This window comes from Oncorhynchus mykiss, chromosome 32 (assembly GCF_013265735.2).
Source record: "Oncorhynchus mykiss isolate Arlee chromosome 32, USDA_OmykA_1.1, whole genome shotgun sequence".
Taxonomy (NCBI): domain Eukaryota; kingdom Metazoa; phylum Chordata; class Actinopteri; order Salmoniformes; family Salmonidae; genus Oncorhynchus; species Oncorhynchus mykiss.
In genome coordinates this window covers 6,901,102-6,916,862 of record NC_050572.1, presented here as the reverse complement: position 1 = coordinate 6,916,862, position 15,761 = coordinate 6,901,102, and the positions used below count along the sequence as shown (strand labels likewise).

At 40.0% G+C, this 15,761-nt stretch overlaps 2 protein-coding genes across 3 annotated transcripts; both read left to right on the top strand.

Moving 5' to 3' along the window:
- Positions 1-5,816: 5,816 nt before the first annotated feature.
- LOC110487850 (gap junction beta-4 protein) lies at positions 5,817-8,473 on the top strand. 2 transcript variants are annotated; one of them, XM_036971609.1, is made up of 3 exons: positions 5,817-5,861; positions 6,908-7,422; positions 7,679-8,473. In XM_036971609.1, exons 2-3 carry the CDS (start codon positions 6,986-6,988, stop codon positions 7,980-7,982), a joined length of 741 nt encoding a protein of 246 aa, XP_036827504.1. In that variant the 5' UTR covers positions 5,817-5,861; positions 6,908-6,985; the 3' UTR covers positions 7,983-8,473. The 2 variants fall into 2 exon arrangements, with proteins under 2 accessions (XP_036827504.1, XP_021415440.2); XM_021559765.2 differs by lacking the exon at positions 5,817-5,861 and having other exon boundaries at positions 5,873-7,422.
- A 1,114-nt stretch (positions 8,474-9,587) lies between these two features.
- Positions 9,588-13,087, top strand: LOC110487849 (gap junction beta-3 protein). Its single transcript, XM_021559763.2, has 2 exons — positions 9,588-10,191; positions 10,864-13,087. The coding sequence occupies exon 2, from the start codon at positions 10,948-10,950 to the stop codon at positions 11,740-11,742; it is 795 nt and encodes a 264-aa protein (XP_021415438.1). The 5' UTR covers positions 9,588-10,191; positions 10,864-10,947; the 3' UTR covers positions 11,743-13,087.
- Positions 13,088-15,761: the final 2,674 nt, after the last annotated feature.

The following is a 15,761-nucleotide window of genomic DNA, read 5'->3' as shown; positions in this document are numbered from 1 at the left end:
CATTAGCCTATAATAAAGTGGTCTGTAAAGTACTTTGGGGCAAAGCATTTTGTGACAAAAAAGGCTTTGTTAATACGTTTGCTTGATACATTGATTGATTGATAAAAACACTATTAGGCAACATTCTATTCCTTCTGTAGCCTGTTGATATTTCTATATCTTAGCTGTTTATAAAGTAGGCCTAATGACCGTCCAGGAACAACTACACTATGGGCTTTTGCCCTCAGAACAGCCTCAATTTGTCTGGGCACGGACACTATAAGGTGTCATTCCATAGGGATACTGGCCCTTGTTGACTCCGATGCTTCCCACAGTTGTGTCACGTTGGCTGGATGTCCCTTGAGTGGTGGACCGTTCTTGATACACACACACAGGAAACTGTTGAGCGTGGGAAAAAAATCCAGCAGCGTTGCAGTTCTTGAAACAAACCGGTGTGCCTGGCACCTACTATCATACCTTGTTAAAAGGCAATTCAATATTTTGTCTTGCCCATTCACTCTCTGAATAGCACACACGTCTCGAGGCTCAAAAACCCTTCTTTAAACCCGTCTCCTCCCCTTCATCCACACTGATTTTTGAAGTGGGTTTAACACGTGACATCAATAAGAGATTCATAGTTTTCACCTGGATTCACCCTGTCAGTCTATGTCATGGAAAGAGCAGGTGTCCTTAATGTGTTTCATTGTCAGTGTATATGTCTCTTTATGTATTTCATTCGGAATGATCCCATATCATGCAGATTGTATGCAGACGTATAAATTACATCGAGTGAAAGATACAGAGCCTTCAGAAACTTGACTTATTACACATTTTGTTGTGTTATGGCCTGAAAATAAAAGGATTACATATATTTTTCTCTCACACATCTACACACAAAGTGAGAACGTGTTTTTACTGAAAATACAGGTCAGTCAAAGGTTTGGATAATACCTACTCATTTTTTCACACTTTTCTACATTGTAGAATAATAGTGAAGATATCAAAACTATGAAATAACACATATGGAATCATGTAGTAACCCAAAAAAGTGTTAAACATATCAAAATATATTTTAGATTTTAGACACTTCAAAGTAGCTAACCTTTGCCTTGATGATGGCTTTGCACACTCTTGGCATTCTCTCAACCAGCTTCATGAGGTAGTCACCTGGAATGCTTTTCCAACAGTCTTGGAGGAGTTCCCACATATGCTGAACACTTATTGGCTGCTTTTCCTTCACTCTGTGGTCCAAATCATCCTAAACCATCTCACTGCAGTGTCACCAGCAAAACACCATTGCACCTCCTCCTCCATGCTTCACGGTGGAAATTGCACATGCAGAGATCATCCGTTCACTTACTCTGTCTCACAAAGACACGACAGTTGGAACCAAAAATAAAAAATGTGGACTCATTAATCAATCAAATTTATTGATCAGCAGATGTCAGCAGATATCGCAAAGTGCTATACAGAAACCCAGCCTAAAACCCCAAACAGCAAGCAATGCAGATGTAGAAGTTACCGTTTTGGGGCAGCAGGTGGCCTAGTTGCTGGATCGAATCCCCTGAGCTGACAAGGTAAAAATCTGTCGTTCTGCCCCTGAACAAGGCAGTTAACACACTGTTCCTAGACCAGTTAACCCACTGTTCCTAGACCAGTTAACCCACTGTTCCCCTGAACAAGGCAGTTAACCCACTGTTCCCCGGTAGGCCGTCATTGTAAATAAGAATTTCTTCTTAACTGACTTGCCTAGTTAAATAAAAAAAAGAAGCTTGACCAAAGGACCAAATCAGACCAAAGGACAGATTTCCACCAGTCCATTACTCATGTTTATTGGCTCAAGAAAGTCTTTTCTTCTTATCGGTGTCCTTTAGTAGTGGTTTCTTTGCAGCAATTCGACCATGAAGGCCTGATTCACACAGTCTCCTCTGAACAGTTGATGTTGAGATGTGTCTTATTTTGAACTCTGTGAAGCATTTTTGGGGGGCTGCAATCTGAGGTGCAGTTAACTCTAATGAAATCCTCTGCAGCAGAGGTAATTCCGGGTCTTCCTTTCCTGTGGAGATCCTCATGAGAGCCAGTTTCATCATATTATATTACTTGATGGTTTTTCTGACTGCACTTGAAGAAACATTCAAAGTTCTTGAAATGTTCCAGAATGACTGACCTTCATGTCTTAAAGTAATAATGGCTTGTCGTTTCTCTTTGCTTATTGGCGCTGTTCTTGACTTAATATCGACTTGGTCTTTTTACAAAATAGGGCTATATTCTGTATACCACCCTTACCTCGTCACAACACAACTGATTGGCTCAAACGCATTAAGAAGCAAACAAATTCCACAGATTCACTTTTTAAGAGTGCACACCTGTTATTTAAAATGCATTCCAGGTGACGTGTGTCCAAACTTTTGACTGATACTGTAAGTATTCACACCCATGAGTCAATACAGTAGAAGCACCTTTTAGCAGTGACTACAGCTGTGAGTCTTTCTAGGTAAATCTCTAAGAGCTTTCCACACCTAGATTGTGCAACATTTGCCCATTATTCTTTACAAAATTCTTCAAGCTCTGCTGTATTCATCTTGGTCTCTGACCCAACAAATCTCTCTCTCACTTCCTCTCTCTCAATTCAATTAAAATGGCCTTTATTGGCATGGGAAACGTGTTCACAAAGCAAGTAAAATAAATGAATAAAACAACAACAAATAAATATCAAAGCAAATTACACAAAAACAATCAGACATTACCAGTATCAATCAAATTTCAATCACATTTGTTTATAAAAGTCCTTTTTACATCATCAGGAAAAACTCCCTAAAAAGGCAGGAACCTAGGAAGAAACCTAAAGAGGAACCAGGCTCTGAGGGGTAGCCAGTCCTCTTCTGGTTGTGCCTGGTGGAGATTATAAGAGTACATGGCCATTAAGGTCAGATTGTTCTTACATTTTTTTATTTAACCTTTATTTAGGCAAGTCAGTTAAGAACAAATTCTTATTTACAATGTCGGCCTACCCCGGCCAAACCCGGACGACGCTGGGCCAACTGTGCTTCTCCCTATGGGACTTTCAATCACGGTCGGATGTGATACAGCCTGGATTCAAACCAGGGACCGTAGTGATGCTTCTTGCAGTGAGATGCAGTGCCTTAGACCGCTGCGCCACTCGGGAGCCTGAGGTTAGACGTTCAACAAAATCTAATTTATTTATAAAGCCCTTTTTACATCAGCCAATGTGTCACGTTCAAACGTCCATAGATGACCAGCAGGGTTGTAGTAGAGGGTGCAACAGGTCAGCACCTCAGGAGTAAATGTCGGTTGGCTTTTCATAGCCGACCATTAAGAGGTCGAGAGAGTCGAAAAACAGCAGGCCTGGGACAAGGTATTACATCCGGTGAACAAGTTAGCAGGTAGAGCAGTTGAAACTGCTGACCAGGTGGACTGGGGACAGCCAGGAGCCATCAGGCTAGGTAGTCCTGAGGCATGGTCCTAGGGCTCAGGTCCTCCGGGAGGGGAAGGCGATAGGGAGAATTAGAGGGAGCATACTTAAATTCACACAGGACTCCAGATAAGACAGGATAATTACTCCAGATATAACAGACTGACCCTAGCCCCCCGGCACATAGACAATAGCAGTATAGATACTGGAGGCTTAGACGGGGGTGGGTCGAGGGACACGGTGGCCCCGTTCGATGATACCCACAGACAGGGCCAACCAGGCAGTATATAACCCCATCCACTTTGTCAAATCACCCACACCACCAGAGGGATATCAACAGACCACCATCTTACTACCCTGAGACAAGGCTGAGTATAGCGCCCGAATGTCTTCTCCACAGCACGAGCCCGAGGGGGGACTCCAAACTGGACAGGAAGATCACGTCTGACTCAACCCACTCAAGTGACGCACCCCTCCTAGGGACGGCATGGGAAAGGACCAGTAAGCCAATGACTCAGCCCCTGTAATAGGGTCAGAGGCAGAGAATCCCAGTGGAGAGAGGGGAGCCGGCCAGGCAGAGACAGCAAGGACCAGTGCCTTGTCGTTCACCTTCGCACCACTGGGCCAGACTACACTCAATCATAGGATCCACTGAAGAGATGAGTCTTCAGTAAAGACTTAAAGGTTGAGACCGAGTCTGTGTCTTTCACATAGATAGTGTTTAGCAGTTGATGTTAATGTTCAATAACACAGACCCCAAAGCAAATCAGGGGGGGGGGGGATATATATTCAAAGAGAACGTATCATAGTTGTTATACTGAGAGGTAGCTGTTTATTCTCCCCTGTCCTCAGTGATTCTCTCCACTGAACAAAGAGACAGGATGTACTTTATACCCAAGCCTAGCCTGTGGTTGACCAATTAGAATTCGCCAAATACCACAAATACCAATGTGTCAAGTAATTCTCTTTTAGTTTTCACATGATTTGGTTGGTTTTAATTATGTTGCTGTCGTGGGGCTCTGTGGGGTGTGTTTGTGTTAGTGAACAGGGACCCAGGACCAGCTTGCTTCGGGGACTCTTCTCCAGGTTCATCTCTCTGTAGGTGATGGCTTCGTTGTGGAAGGTTTGGGAATCTCTTTTCTGGTTTTTGGATAATTAGTGGGTATCGCCCTAATTCTGCTCTGCATGCATTATTTGGTGTTTTACGTTGTACACGGACAATAGTTTTGCAAGACGAACTGTTGTACTCAGACAATATAATTCTCAATTTGGTGTTTTGTCCCATTTTGTGAATTTTTTTGGTTGGTGACCCCAGACCTCACAACCACTGAGGGCAAATGTTTTATTAATGATTCAAGTATTTTTTGCCAGATCCTAATTGGTATGTCAAATTTTATATTCTTTTTGATGGCATAGAAGGCCCTTCTTGCCTTGTCTCTCAGATCGTTCAGCGCCCCAGTTACCTGTGGCGCTGAAGTTTAGGCCAAAGTATGTATAGTTTTTTGTGTGTTCTAGGCAAATGGTGTCCAGATGGAATTTATTATTTGTGGTCTTGGCGACTGGACCTTTTTTAGAACACCATTATTTTTGTCTTACTGAGAATTACTTGGCCCAGGTCTGACAGAATCTGTGTAGAATATCTAGGTGCTGCTGTAGGCCCTCCTTGGTGGGGGACAGAAGCACCAGATCATCAGCAAACAGTAGACATTTGACTTCAGATTGTAGTAGGGTGAGGCCGGGTGCTGCAGACTTTTCTAGTGCCATAGCCAATTCATTGATACAAATGTTGAAGAGAGTGGGGCTCATGCTGTTTCCCTGCCTCACCCACCCGGCCCTGATGGAAAATCTGTGTTTATTGCCAATTTTGACTGCACACTTGTTTGTGAACATTGATTTTTATAATATCGTGAGTTTTTCCCCCTAACACTGCTTTTCATTTTGGGATTCAACAAAGAGAAGACTTTGCTTTTGTTTTGTTTGTTTGTCAGTTAAAGTATGCAGGATTTACACGTAGTCATATTTTAACAAGTCAATTTGACATTTGCTCAGGACATGTAACGCTCAATGAGTGAATGGGTGTGGAGTCAGGCGCAGAGAGCAAAGGATGCGGGAAAAAACACGCTTTAATGTCCAAAAAATCACAGGAACAAAATAGTTATACCCAACACAGGCGTAACTATTAAAACAAATAGTACCCTGATGTGAAATACTAGGACAGCGAGAAAACCCACCAAAACACTAACACCTCTCACAAATACACAAGAACAAGCCCACAAAACAGAAGCGGGCTAAACAAACTTAAATAACCCCACCCTAACAACCAAACCATAAACAGGTGAAACCAATTAGACAAAACCAAACGAACACGGAACAAAGGATCGGTGGCAGCTAGTAGACCGGCGACGACGATTGCCGAGCGCCACCCGAACAAGAAGGGGAGTCACCTTCGGTAATATTCGTGACAGGACATCATTTTTCACTGAGGAAATGTTGGAGTCTGCCATTGATGTGGTTACTGTTGACATAGATTAAATTATGGGGGTCAAATTTGTCTCCACTTTGTGGATTGGGGTGATCAGACCTTGGTTCCAAATATTGGGGAAGATGCCAGAGCCGAGGATAATAATGAAGAGTTTGAGTGTAGCCAACTTGAATTTGTTGTCTGTTTTATTTTATAATTTCATTTTTCTTCTTTACTGTTTTAGTGTTTCCCCATAGTATTTTTATTTATTAGGGCAGCAGCTACTCTTCCTGTGGTCCAAACACATTAAGGCACTTACATTACATAGTGAAGGTGTATGTTCTAGTTTTGTGGGTCTGTGTGTTTGGTTGGGTAGGTTTCAATTTATTGTTATTTTTTTGGTGGGGGGAGGGTTGTTTGCGCTCTTCATCAAACCACTTTTTTTTGCTTTTAATTTTTATAGGTTTCTGCTTGATTTTTTTTTTTTTACAATTTGATGTTAGCTGTCATATATACTGTTCAGACTTTATTTTGCTAAGTTTACACCTTCACTATCGCAAGGAAAATATTTCTCTCTCTCTCTCTCTCTCTCTCTCTCTCTCTCTCTCTCTCTCTCTCTCTCTCTCTCTCTCTCTCTCTCTCTCTCTCTCTCTCTCTCTCTCTCTCCTTTTTGTGGTTTGAATCACAGTCTCCTTCTCTCTCTGGTAAAAGTTGAATAATAAGTTGTCAGCCACTCCCTAATCTACTCAAACACTGAGCTGAGGGTGTTGCAGCTATGTTTACCTAGCTAGTACACTCAGTATGGGCATGCAGTACACCCTCCCCTCTTGTACCAAGCTGAGTAGGTCTTATTAAAGACTCACCTTTCCTGAGTGCAGTTGAGTATTTTTTTTTACCAGAAGGGTAGAAGCCCACTGGGAACGAGAGGCAGTTGTGGCAAGAGCCAGTGGTCTGTTGGAGGTTGAACTGAACTTATTACTACAAACTCTAATTCTACAACTTGTACCTCCACTATGAACTGGGCGTTTCTGCAGGGCCTGCTTAGCGGGGTCAACAAGTACTCCACGGCGTTCGGTCGTATCTGGCTCTCTGTCGTCTTCATCTTCAGACTCATGGTCTTCGTCGTGGCCGCGGAGAAAGTGTGGGGTGACGAGCAGAAAGACTTCGACTGCAACACGCGCCAACCTGGCTGCCACAATGTCTGTTACGACCACTTCTTCCCTGTCTCCCACAGCCGGCTCTGGGCACTCCAACTCATCTTCGTCACCTGTCCCTCACTCCTGGTCGTCCTCCATGTCGCCTACAGAGATGAACGAGAGAGGAAACACTGTCTGAAGCACGGCGAGGGATGCACCCGTCTGTATGACAATACGGGGAAGAAGCGCGGCGGCCTGTGGTGGACCTACCTCTTCAGTCTGCTCTTCAAGATGGCGGTAGACGGCGTGTTCATCTTTCTGTTGTTTTACATCTACGATGCATACTTCTTCCCGCTGGTGGTGAAGTGCTCAGAGGACCCCTGTCCCAACGAGGTAGACTGCTTTATTGCCAGGTAATTATTATTATTATTACTATTATTATTACAAACAGAGCACACTTTGCACTGATCATTGGCATGGCCCTGCGGTTCTCCTGATCATGTGACCTGACCATCAGGAGAATCTCTAAGTATCACAAATGCTGCACTTGTTGACGGTGATGAACGGCTGATGAGCTAAACCAGTATGCGATTACAATGCCTTGTTATTCTGAACGACCAAAGACCTGTACTATTTCACAAAGCTCATCTTTAACTGTCTGCTCCCTAGGCCAACAGAGAAACGAGTGTTCACGGCCTTCATGGTGGTGATAAGCTTGGTGTGTATACTCTTGACCCTGTGTGAGATCCTCTACCTGCTGGGGAAGAAGTGCAGGGAGTGTATTGGCGGTGGAGGACCCCGTGCCATCAGGGAGAGCCCCCAGTTCACCATGCCAGCTACCATACCCCTGACAGAGAAAGATACCTCTGTGTTCAAGCAGTCTGAACTGAAGAAGATTAATATGGCTGATGGGGATGGTGGACTGGATAAGAGAGAGAGCCCTGCTCCGGGTTACAGTGTGACTGTCTCTTAATACTGTTATCTTTAATTCTGGTCCTGGAGACGCCATAACTTGTGAAGGCTTTCCGTTCAAACCCAGTATTAATACGTTGATTAGATGCATCTAATCAAGGCATTGGTGATTAGTTGATCAGTTGTGTTTTAGTAAGTCTAGTAGTAGTTAGTAGATAGTACTGGTCTGGACGAAAAGCCTATGGAAAGACTACAACATTCTGTCATGTCTGTGTTTAAGGCAAGGGCCACATATACTGTTCAGTGTGAGTATATGGGATACTCCAAAATGCTGTTTACAAAGTCACTGCCAAAATGGGAAAATATTTAGTCGTGATTAATTAGAGAATGACATGCCATCTGTTTTTTTTTTATTAAGAAGTTTTCATTTCATGAAATGTACATTATTTCTTGTATTGTCTAGTTATTGACATGTGTAATATAATTTCAAGCCTGATGATTGTAGTCAGCTTGTAATTTGAAATAAAACATATTTTATTATGATCTATTATATTTTTGTTGTTGTTGTATTTTCTATAAATATAAATGTTTCTTTAATTTCAACTAAAATATCATGATGATTTTCAACTTAAAAGTAAAGTCCCATTGAGCACAAAACTGATTGGATCCAACGCCTCTTATTCATTCCAGCAACCATTTCTAGGCCATTTTACAGTACAACAGGAAGTGCAACAGTGTTCCACTAGAAGGTATTGAATTGAGTAGTACACTTTCAACGCTTCACACAATGTCATTAAATCAATCGCATATTTTATCTTAGTTTAAGTCAGTTAAGAACAAATTCTTATTTACAATGACGGCCTAGGAACAGTGGGTTAACTGCCTTGTTCAGGGGCAGAACGACAGATTTTTACCTTGTCAGCTCGGGGATTCATTCCAGCAACCTTTCGGTTACTGGCCCAATGCTCTAACCACTAGGCTACCCCAACAATCTCACAGATAAATGATCATATGTGATGTATACATTTTGAATGAAGTTTGTTTAAGAGTCCCTCATAAAACATCCACATGAACCTTAATGTAACAAAGTTAATGTGGCATGCTGCAAACAAACACCTGATGAGATCAAAGTGTTTGGTTTTTTTTTTGCAGTGAAAGAGAACCACAAAATGACACACCTTGATAATGAAATGATTTAAATAGTAGTTTATTCTTCAGGTTGGCAGTAGTAGGTTGGGAGTGGTCAGTAAGCAGGGGTGAAAGTACAGTTTATCCACATTAAAATGACCCCTCCTAAATTATCTGATCACAGTCACATCCGGCATGACTTAAAAATCCCCATCAGCCTCAGCAGCAGGACTAGCTGTACAGCTGTGTGATGTGGTGGCACCTTCTATAGCTGATTGAGCCGTCTAGTCTAGAGTGTCGGCTAAATGACTCAAATATACATGTACATTTGCTGAATGGGCATGAACACCAAATGTTCAGTGTTTGAGTATCTAGAAATATGAATCAACAACAAATACTACAAACACTTATGGTCCCCGTATCAGCTCTCTGTGAGACTGGAGGTGCTCTTATGTCCACATCCTGATACCTCTGTAGCTCCAGCTCTCCTGGCAAATAAAGGATCGGCGTTTATCTTGGAATCTGTGGCCGTGCCGGATAAATGAGGGTGACTAGGCAGACATGGAGCGGTACCAATCCAATACTCATCTGTGTGGGCCTGGGGTGTTACCGATACCAGACTCACCTGGTGGGAACACTTAGTCACCATGACAACCCCAATGTTGATTTTAACATAAGGTGTTGCGTCACTAACTGGTCAGCGGAGAGGAAAAAGAAACCCAGCACTGATCCCAAAGCTTGACCACACCTCCAGAGTGAGGCTAAATCATCATGTCCAGACGTATAGTAGTCCAGCCATTTTGTTCAGCTCTGCCATTCAATAATCAAAATAAGACTGAGGCAAAGTTGAACAGAGAGACGGACAAGCGTTGGACCGAGAGACGGACAAGCTTAGAACCGAGAGACGGACAAGCTTAGAACCGAGAGACGGACAAGCTTAGAACCGAGAGACGGACAAGCTTTGAACCGAGAGACGGACAAGCTTAGAACCGAGAGACGGACAAGCTTAGAACCGAGAGACGGACAAGCTTTGAACTGAGAGACGGACAAGCTTTGAACAGAGAGACGGACAAGCGTTGGACAGAGAGACGGACAAGCTAAAATGAATTGAGCATCAATCAGCCTAGTGATCTGAAACAACTGTAAGTACGACTTGACTTTTAATCCGTCTGTAATAGTGATACGAATGACTTTTGCCTCAAAATGATGTGTATTCAACAACAAGTAAACTATCATATACTCTACCTGTTTTTGAACATGATTCCACTGTTTCATAAGAAATGACTTTGCTCAAGATGTTCTCCTACGAAATCCCGCAATAACAACAGAATGTGGATTTGTGAGCATTAGACTCTTGAGGGAAGGCAAACAGTGTTTTGATCAAATATTAAAGCCGCCTTTCTTCAAAGAACCCCACTCCTTTCAAGCAAACAGCTTCAGAAGGCGAAGAGAGAGTCGCAGGGAGATTTGGATGAAAAGTTTGATCGGAGTCTAAATAAAAGGCTGTGAACAGATCTTTCAAAAGAAAACTACTTTAACACCCAGAAGAAATGTGTTTCAATGTAAAATTGAAGAGTTGTATTATATGTTGTTCAGCTGGTAGATGATTCCTGTTTTTTGTGGCTTTATTACCTCTCATTCTGTAGGGCAGGCGATGGCAAAGACAGTGTTAGGTGATGCCATGGGGTCTGGAACTTGATTTTAAAGTAGTTCCCTTTCCCTGAAATGGAGGTTGGCGGGGCTCAATACATACCCTGGTTGTTCAACCGTTATTCATACACTTATTAATGAATCGCTTTCTCTTCTTCCTCCAGCTTCAAGTCCAAAGGCAGACGCTCATCCACACAGCCGGGTGAAAGTTCAACGGTGAAAGAAGGGGATCCCACTCTGATCTCACCATGGACTGGAAGACGTTCGAGGCGCTGCTTAGCGGGGTCAATAAATACTCTACCGCGTTTGGACGTATCTGGCTCGCGGTAGTCTTCGTGTTTCGCGTCATGGTCTTCGTCGTGGCCGCAGAACGCGTCTTTAGTGAGGACCAGAAAGACTTTGACTGCAACACCCGGCAACCCGGCTGCGCCAACGCCTGTTACGACCACTTTTTCCCTGTCTCTCACACCAGGATCTGGGCACTCCAGCTCATCTTCGTCACCTGTCCTACCTTCATGGTCGTGATGCACGTGGCGTACCGTGAGGAACGCGAACGCAAGTACCGCATCGCACACGGTGAAAACGCCCGTCTCTACGACAACACAGGACAGAAGCACGGAGGACTCTGGTGGACGTATCTCCTCAGCCTCTTCTTCAAGACGGCCATCGAGGTGGCGTTCCTCTACCTCCTCCATCTCATCTACAACAACTTTGACCTGCCGAGACGCGTCATATGCGACCTCTGGCCTTGTCCTAACCAGGTGGATTGCTACATCGGCCGGCCCACAGAGAAGAGGGTGTTTACCTACTTCATGGTAGGGGCGTCGGCTGTGTGTATAGTGCTCAACGTGTGTGAGATCTTTTACCTGATAGCCATCCGGTTGCTGAGGATCAGTCATCGGGGAAGCCTCCATACCTCCCCCAACATTAGGTGCTCTGAGCTGGACTGTGATGGGTGTCAGACGCTGGCGGCGACAGCAGAGTACCAGGAGTGCAACGAGGCCAACTTAGCCATGGAGAAGAAAAGTACATCTATATTTTGAGTCAGACATAAAAACTCTTTACAATTTAACTTTTATTAGATGACAAATCTTAATTGACTAAGTGTTGTTAACCAAAACCTGAGTTTTATCAATACATTTATTTTAGTCAAATGTAATTTTTATGGCCAACCACCTCCTCACCCTCCCTTACGGACACGCCTCTGTGAGGGTGAAAGACTGACGAAGGTTAAGAGTTCTTGAAAGTGATTTGACAGGTCAGACGTTGCTGAGACGTTGCTGACGAATACCAGAGTTTACAACACAAATGTCAGTATTTTACATATCAGCTAACCGCATTTTATGCTAATCTGGTGCCCGACTGCACAGTCGATGTTGTCGCATCCAATCATTGGTTGATGCATGTAACGTCTCAGCAAGGAAACGCAACCCCCATGCTCATCTGATCTGGCCCCCTGCTCATCTGATCTGGCCCCCTGCTCATCTGATCTGGCCCCCTGCTCGTCTGATCTGGCTCCCTGCTCATCTGATCTGGCCCCCTGCTCATCTGATCTGGCCCCCCGCTCATCTGATCTGGCCCCCTGCTCATCTGATCTAGCCCCCTGCTCATCTGATCTGGTCCCCTGCTCATCTGATCTGGCCCCCTGCTCATCTGATCTGGTCCCCTGCTCATCTGATCTGGCCCCCTGCTCATCTGATCTAGCCCCCTGCTCATCTGATCGGGCCCCCTGCTCATCTGATCTGGCCCCCTGCTTTTTTCTGTATTGTTTTACCTTTTTAGATTTACGGTTAATTTATTATTATCTTAATTCGTAATTTGTTTTTATTTTTTTGTTAATAATTTCAAGTTTTCTTTACAGTGAAATGCAGGGCAGTGTAGTGACCTTTCAGGGAGCAGGTGCTCAAAATGAAAAAAAGGGTTTTTTTATTTGAAAAATATAAATTGACTTTTATCAGTCATGTCTTGAACTTCATAACATCGACTACTAGCTGCCTCATTTTAAATGTTTTCAGGCCTGTTTATTTCTGCAACAACACACTCACTCGTCACAAACTGTAAGCAAGCTAGTTACAGTGCCTCCAAAAGATATGACTGACATCTGAAAAAGGCGATCAGCTGATTTTTAGTCAAGAAAACGTAACCTTTATTTAACTAGGCAAGTCAGTTTAAGAACCAATTCTTATTTACAACGACGACGCTGGGCCAATTGTGCGCCGCCCTGTGGGATTCCCAATCACGGTCGGTTGTGATACAGCCTGGATTCGAACCACGGTGTCTGTATTGACGTCTCTAGCACTGAGCTTACCTGTCATCTTATCAATCACCTGTCATCTTATCAATCACCTGTCATATACAATGTCATCTTATCAATCACCTGTCATCTTATCAAACACCTGTCATCTTATCACGCTCACTCGTCCCTTTTATAATAAAGTATTCAATATCATATCCATATCATCATCATTATAATAAAGTATTCCATATCATATCCATATCATCATCATTATAATATACTATTCCATATCATCATCATTATAATAAAGTATTCCATATAATCATCATTATAATATAGTATTCCATATCATCATCATTATGATAAAGTATTCCATATCATATCCATATCATCATCATTATAATATAGTATTCCATATCATCATCATTATAATATAGTATTCCATATCATCATCATTATAATATAGTATTCCATATCATCATCATTATGATAAAGTATTCCATATCATCATCATTATGATAAAGTATTCCATATCATATCCATATCATCATCATTATAATATAGTATTCCATATCATCATCATTATAATATAGTATTCCATATCATATCCATATCATCATCATTATAATATAGTATTCCATATCATCATCATTATAATATAGTATTCCATATCATCATCATTATAATATAGTATTCCATATCATATCCATATCATCATCATTATAATAAAGTATTCCATATCATCATCATTATAATAAAGTATTCCATATCATCATCATTATAATATAGTATTCCATATCATATCCATATCATCATCATTATAATAAAGTATTCCATATCATCATCATTATAATATAGTATTCCATATCATATCCATATCATCATCATTATAATAAAGTATTCCATATCATATCCATATCATCATCATTATAATAAAGTATTCCATATCATCATCATTATAATATAGTATTCCATATCATATCCATATCATCATCATTATAATAAAGTATTCCATATCATATCCATATCATCATCATTATAATAAAGTATTCCATATCATCATCATTATAATAAAGTATTCCATATCATATCCATATCATCATCATTATAATAAAGTATTCCATATCATCATCATTATAATAAAGTATTCCATATCATATCCATATCATCATCATTATAATATAGTATTCCATATCATCATCATTATAATATAGTATTCCATATCATATCCATATCATCATCATTATAATAAAGTATTCCATATCATCATCATTATAATATAGTATTCCATATCATATCCATATCATCATCATTATAATATAGTATTCCATATCATATCCATATCATCATCATTATAATAAAGTATTCCATATCATCATCATTATAATATAGTATTCCATATCATATCCATATCATCATCATTATAATAAAGTATTCCATATCATCATCATTATGATAAAGTATTCCATATCATCATCATTATGATAAAGTATTCCATATCATATCCATATCATCATCATTTAGTAAAGTATTCCATATCATCATCATTATAAAAGAGTATTCCATATCATATCCATATCATCATCATTATAATAAAGTATTCCATATCATCATCATTATAATAGAGTATTCCATATCATATCCATATCATCATCATTATAATATAGTATTCCATATCATATCCATATCATCATCATTATAATAAAGTATTCCATATCATCATCATTATAATAAAGTATTCCATATCATATCCATATCATCATCATTATAATAAAGTATTCCATATCATATCCATATCATCATCATTATAATATAGTATTCCATATCATATCCATATCATCATCATTATAATAAAGTATTCCATATCATCATCATTATAATAAAGTTTTCCATATCATCATCATTATAATAAAGTATTCCATATCATATCCATATCATCATCATTATAATAAAGTATTCCATATCATATCCATATCATCATCATTATAATAAAGTATTCCATATCATCATCATTATAATAAAGTATTCCATATCATCATCATTATAATAAAGTATTCCATATCATATCCATATCATCATCATTATAATAAAGTATTCCATATCATATCCGTATCATCATCATTATAATAAAGTTTTCCACATCATCATCATTATAATAAAGTATTCCATATCATATCCATATCATCATCATTATAATAAAGTATTCCATATCATCATCATTATAATTTAGTATTCCATATCATCATCATTATAATATAGTATTCCATATCATCATCATTATAATATAGTATTCCATATCATCATCATTATAATATAGTATTCCATATCATATCCGTATCATCATCATTATAATAAAGTATTCCATATCATCATCATTATAATAAAGTATTCCATATCATCATCATTATAATATAGTATTCCATATCATATCCATATCATCATCATTATAATAAAGTATTCCATATCATATCCATATCATCATCATTATAATAAAGTATTCCATATCATCATCATTATAATAAAGTATTCCATATCATATCCATATCATCATCATTATAATAAAGTATTCCATATCATCATCATTATAATACAGTATTCCACATCATCATCATTATAATAAAGTATTCCATATCATATCCGTATCATCATCATTATAATAAAGTATTCCATATCATCATCATTATAATAAAGTATTCCATATCATATCCATATCATCATCATTATAATAAAGTATTCCATATCATATCCGTATCATCATCATTATAATAAAGTTTTCCACATCATCATCATTATAATAAAGTATTCCATATCATATCCATATCATCA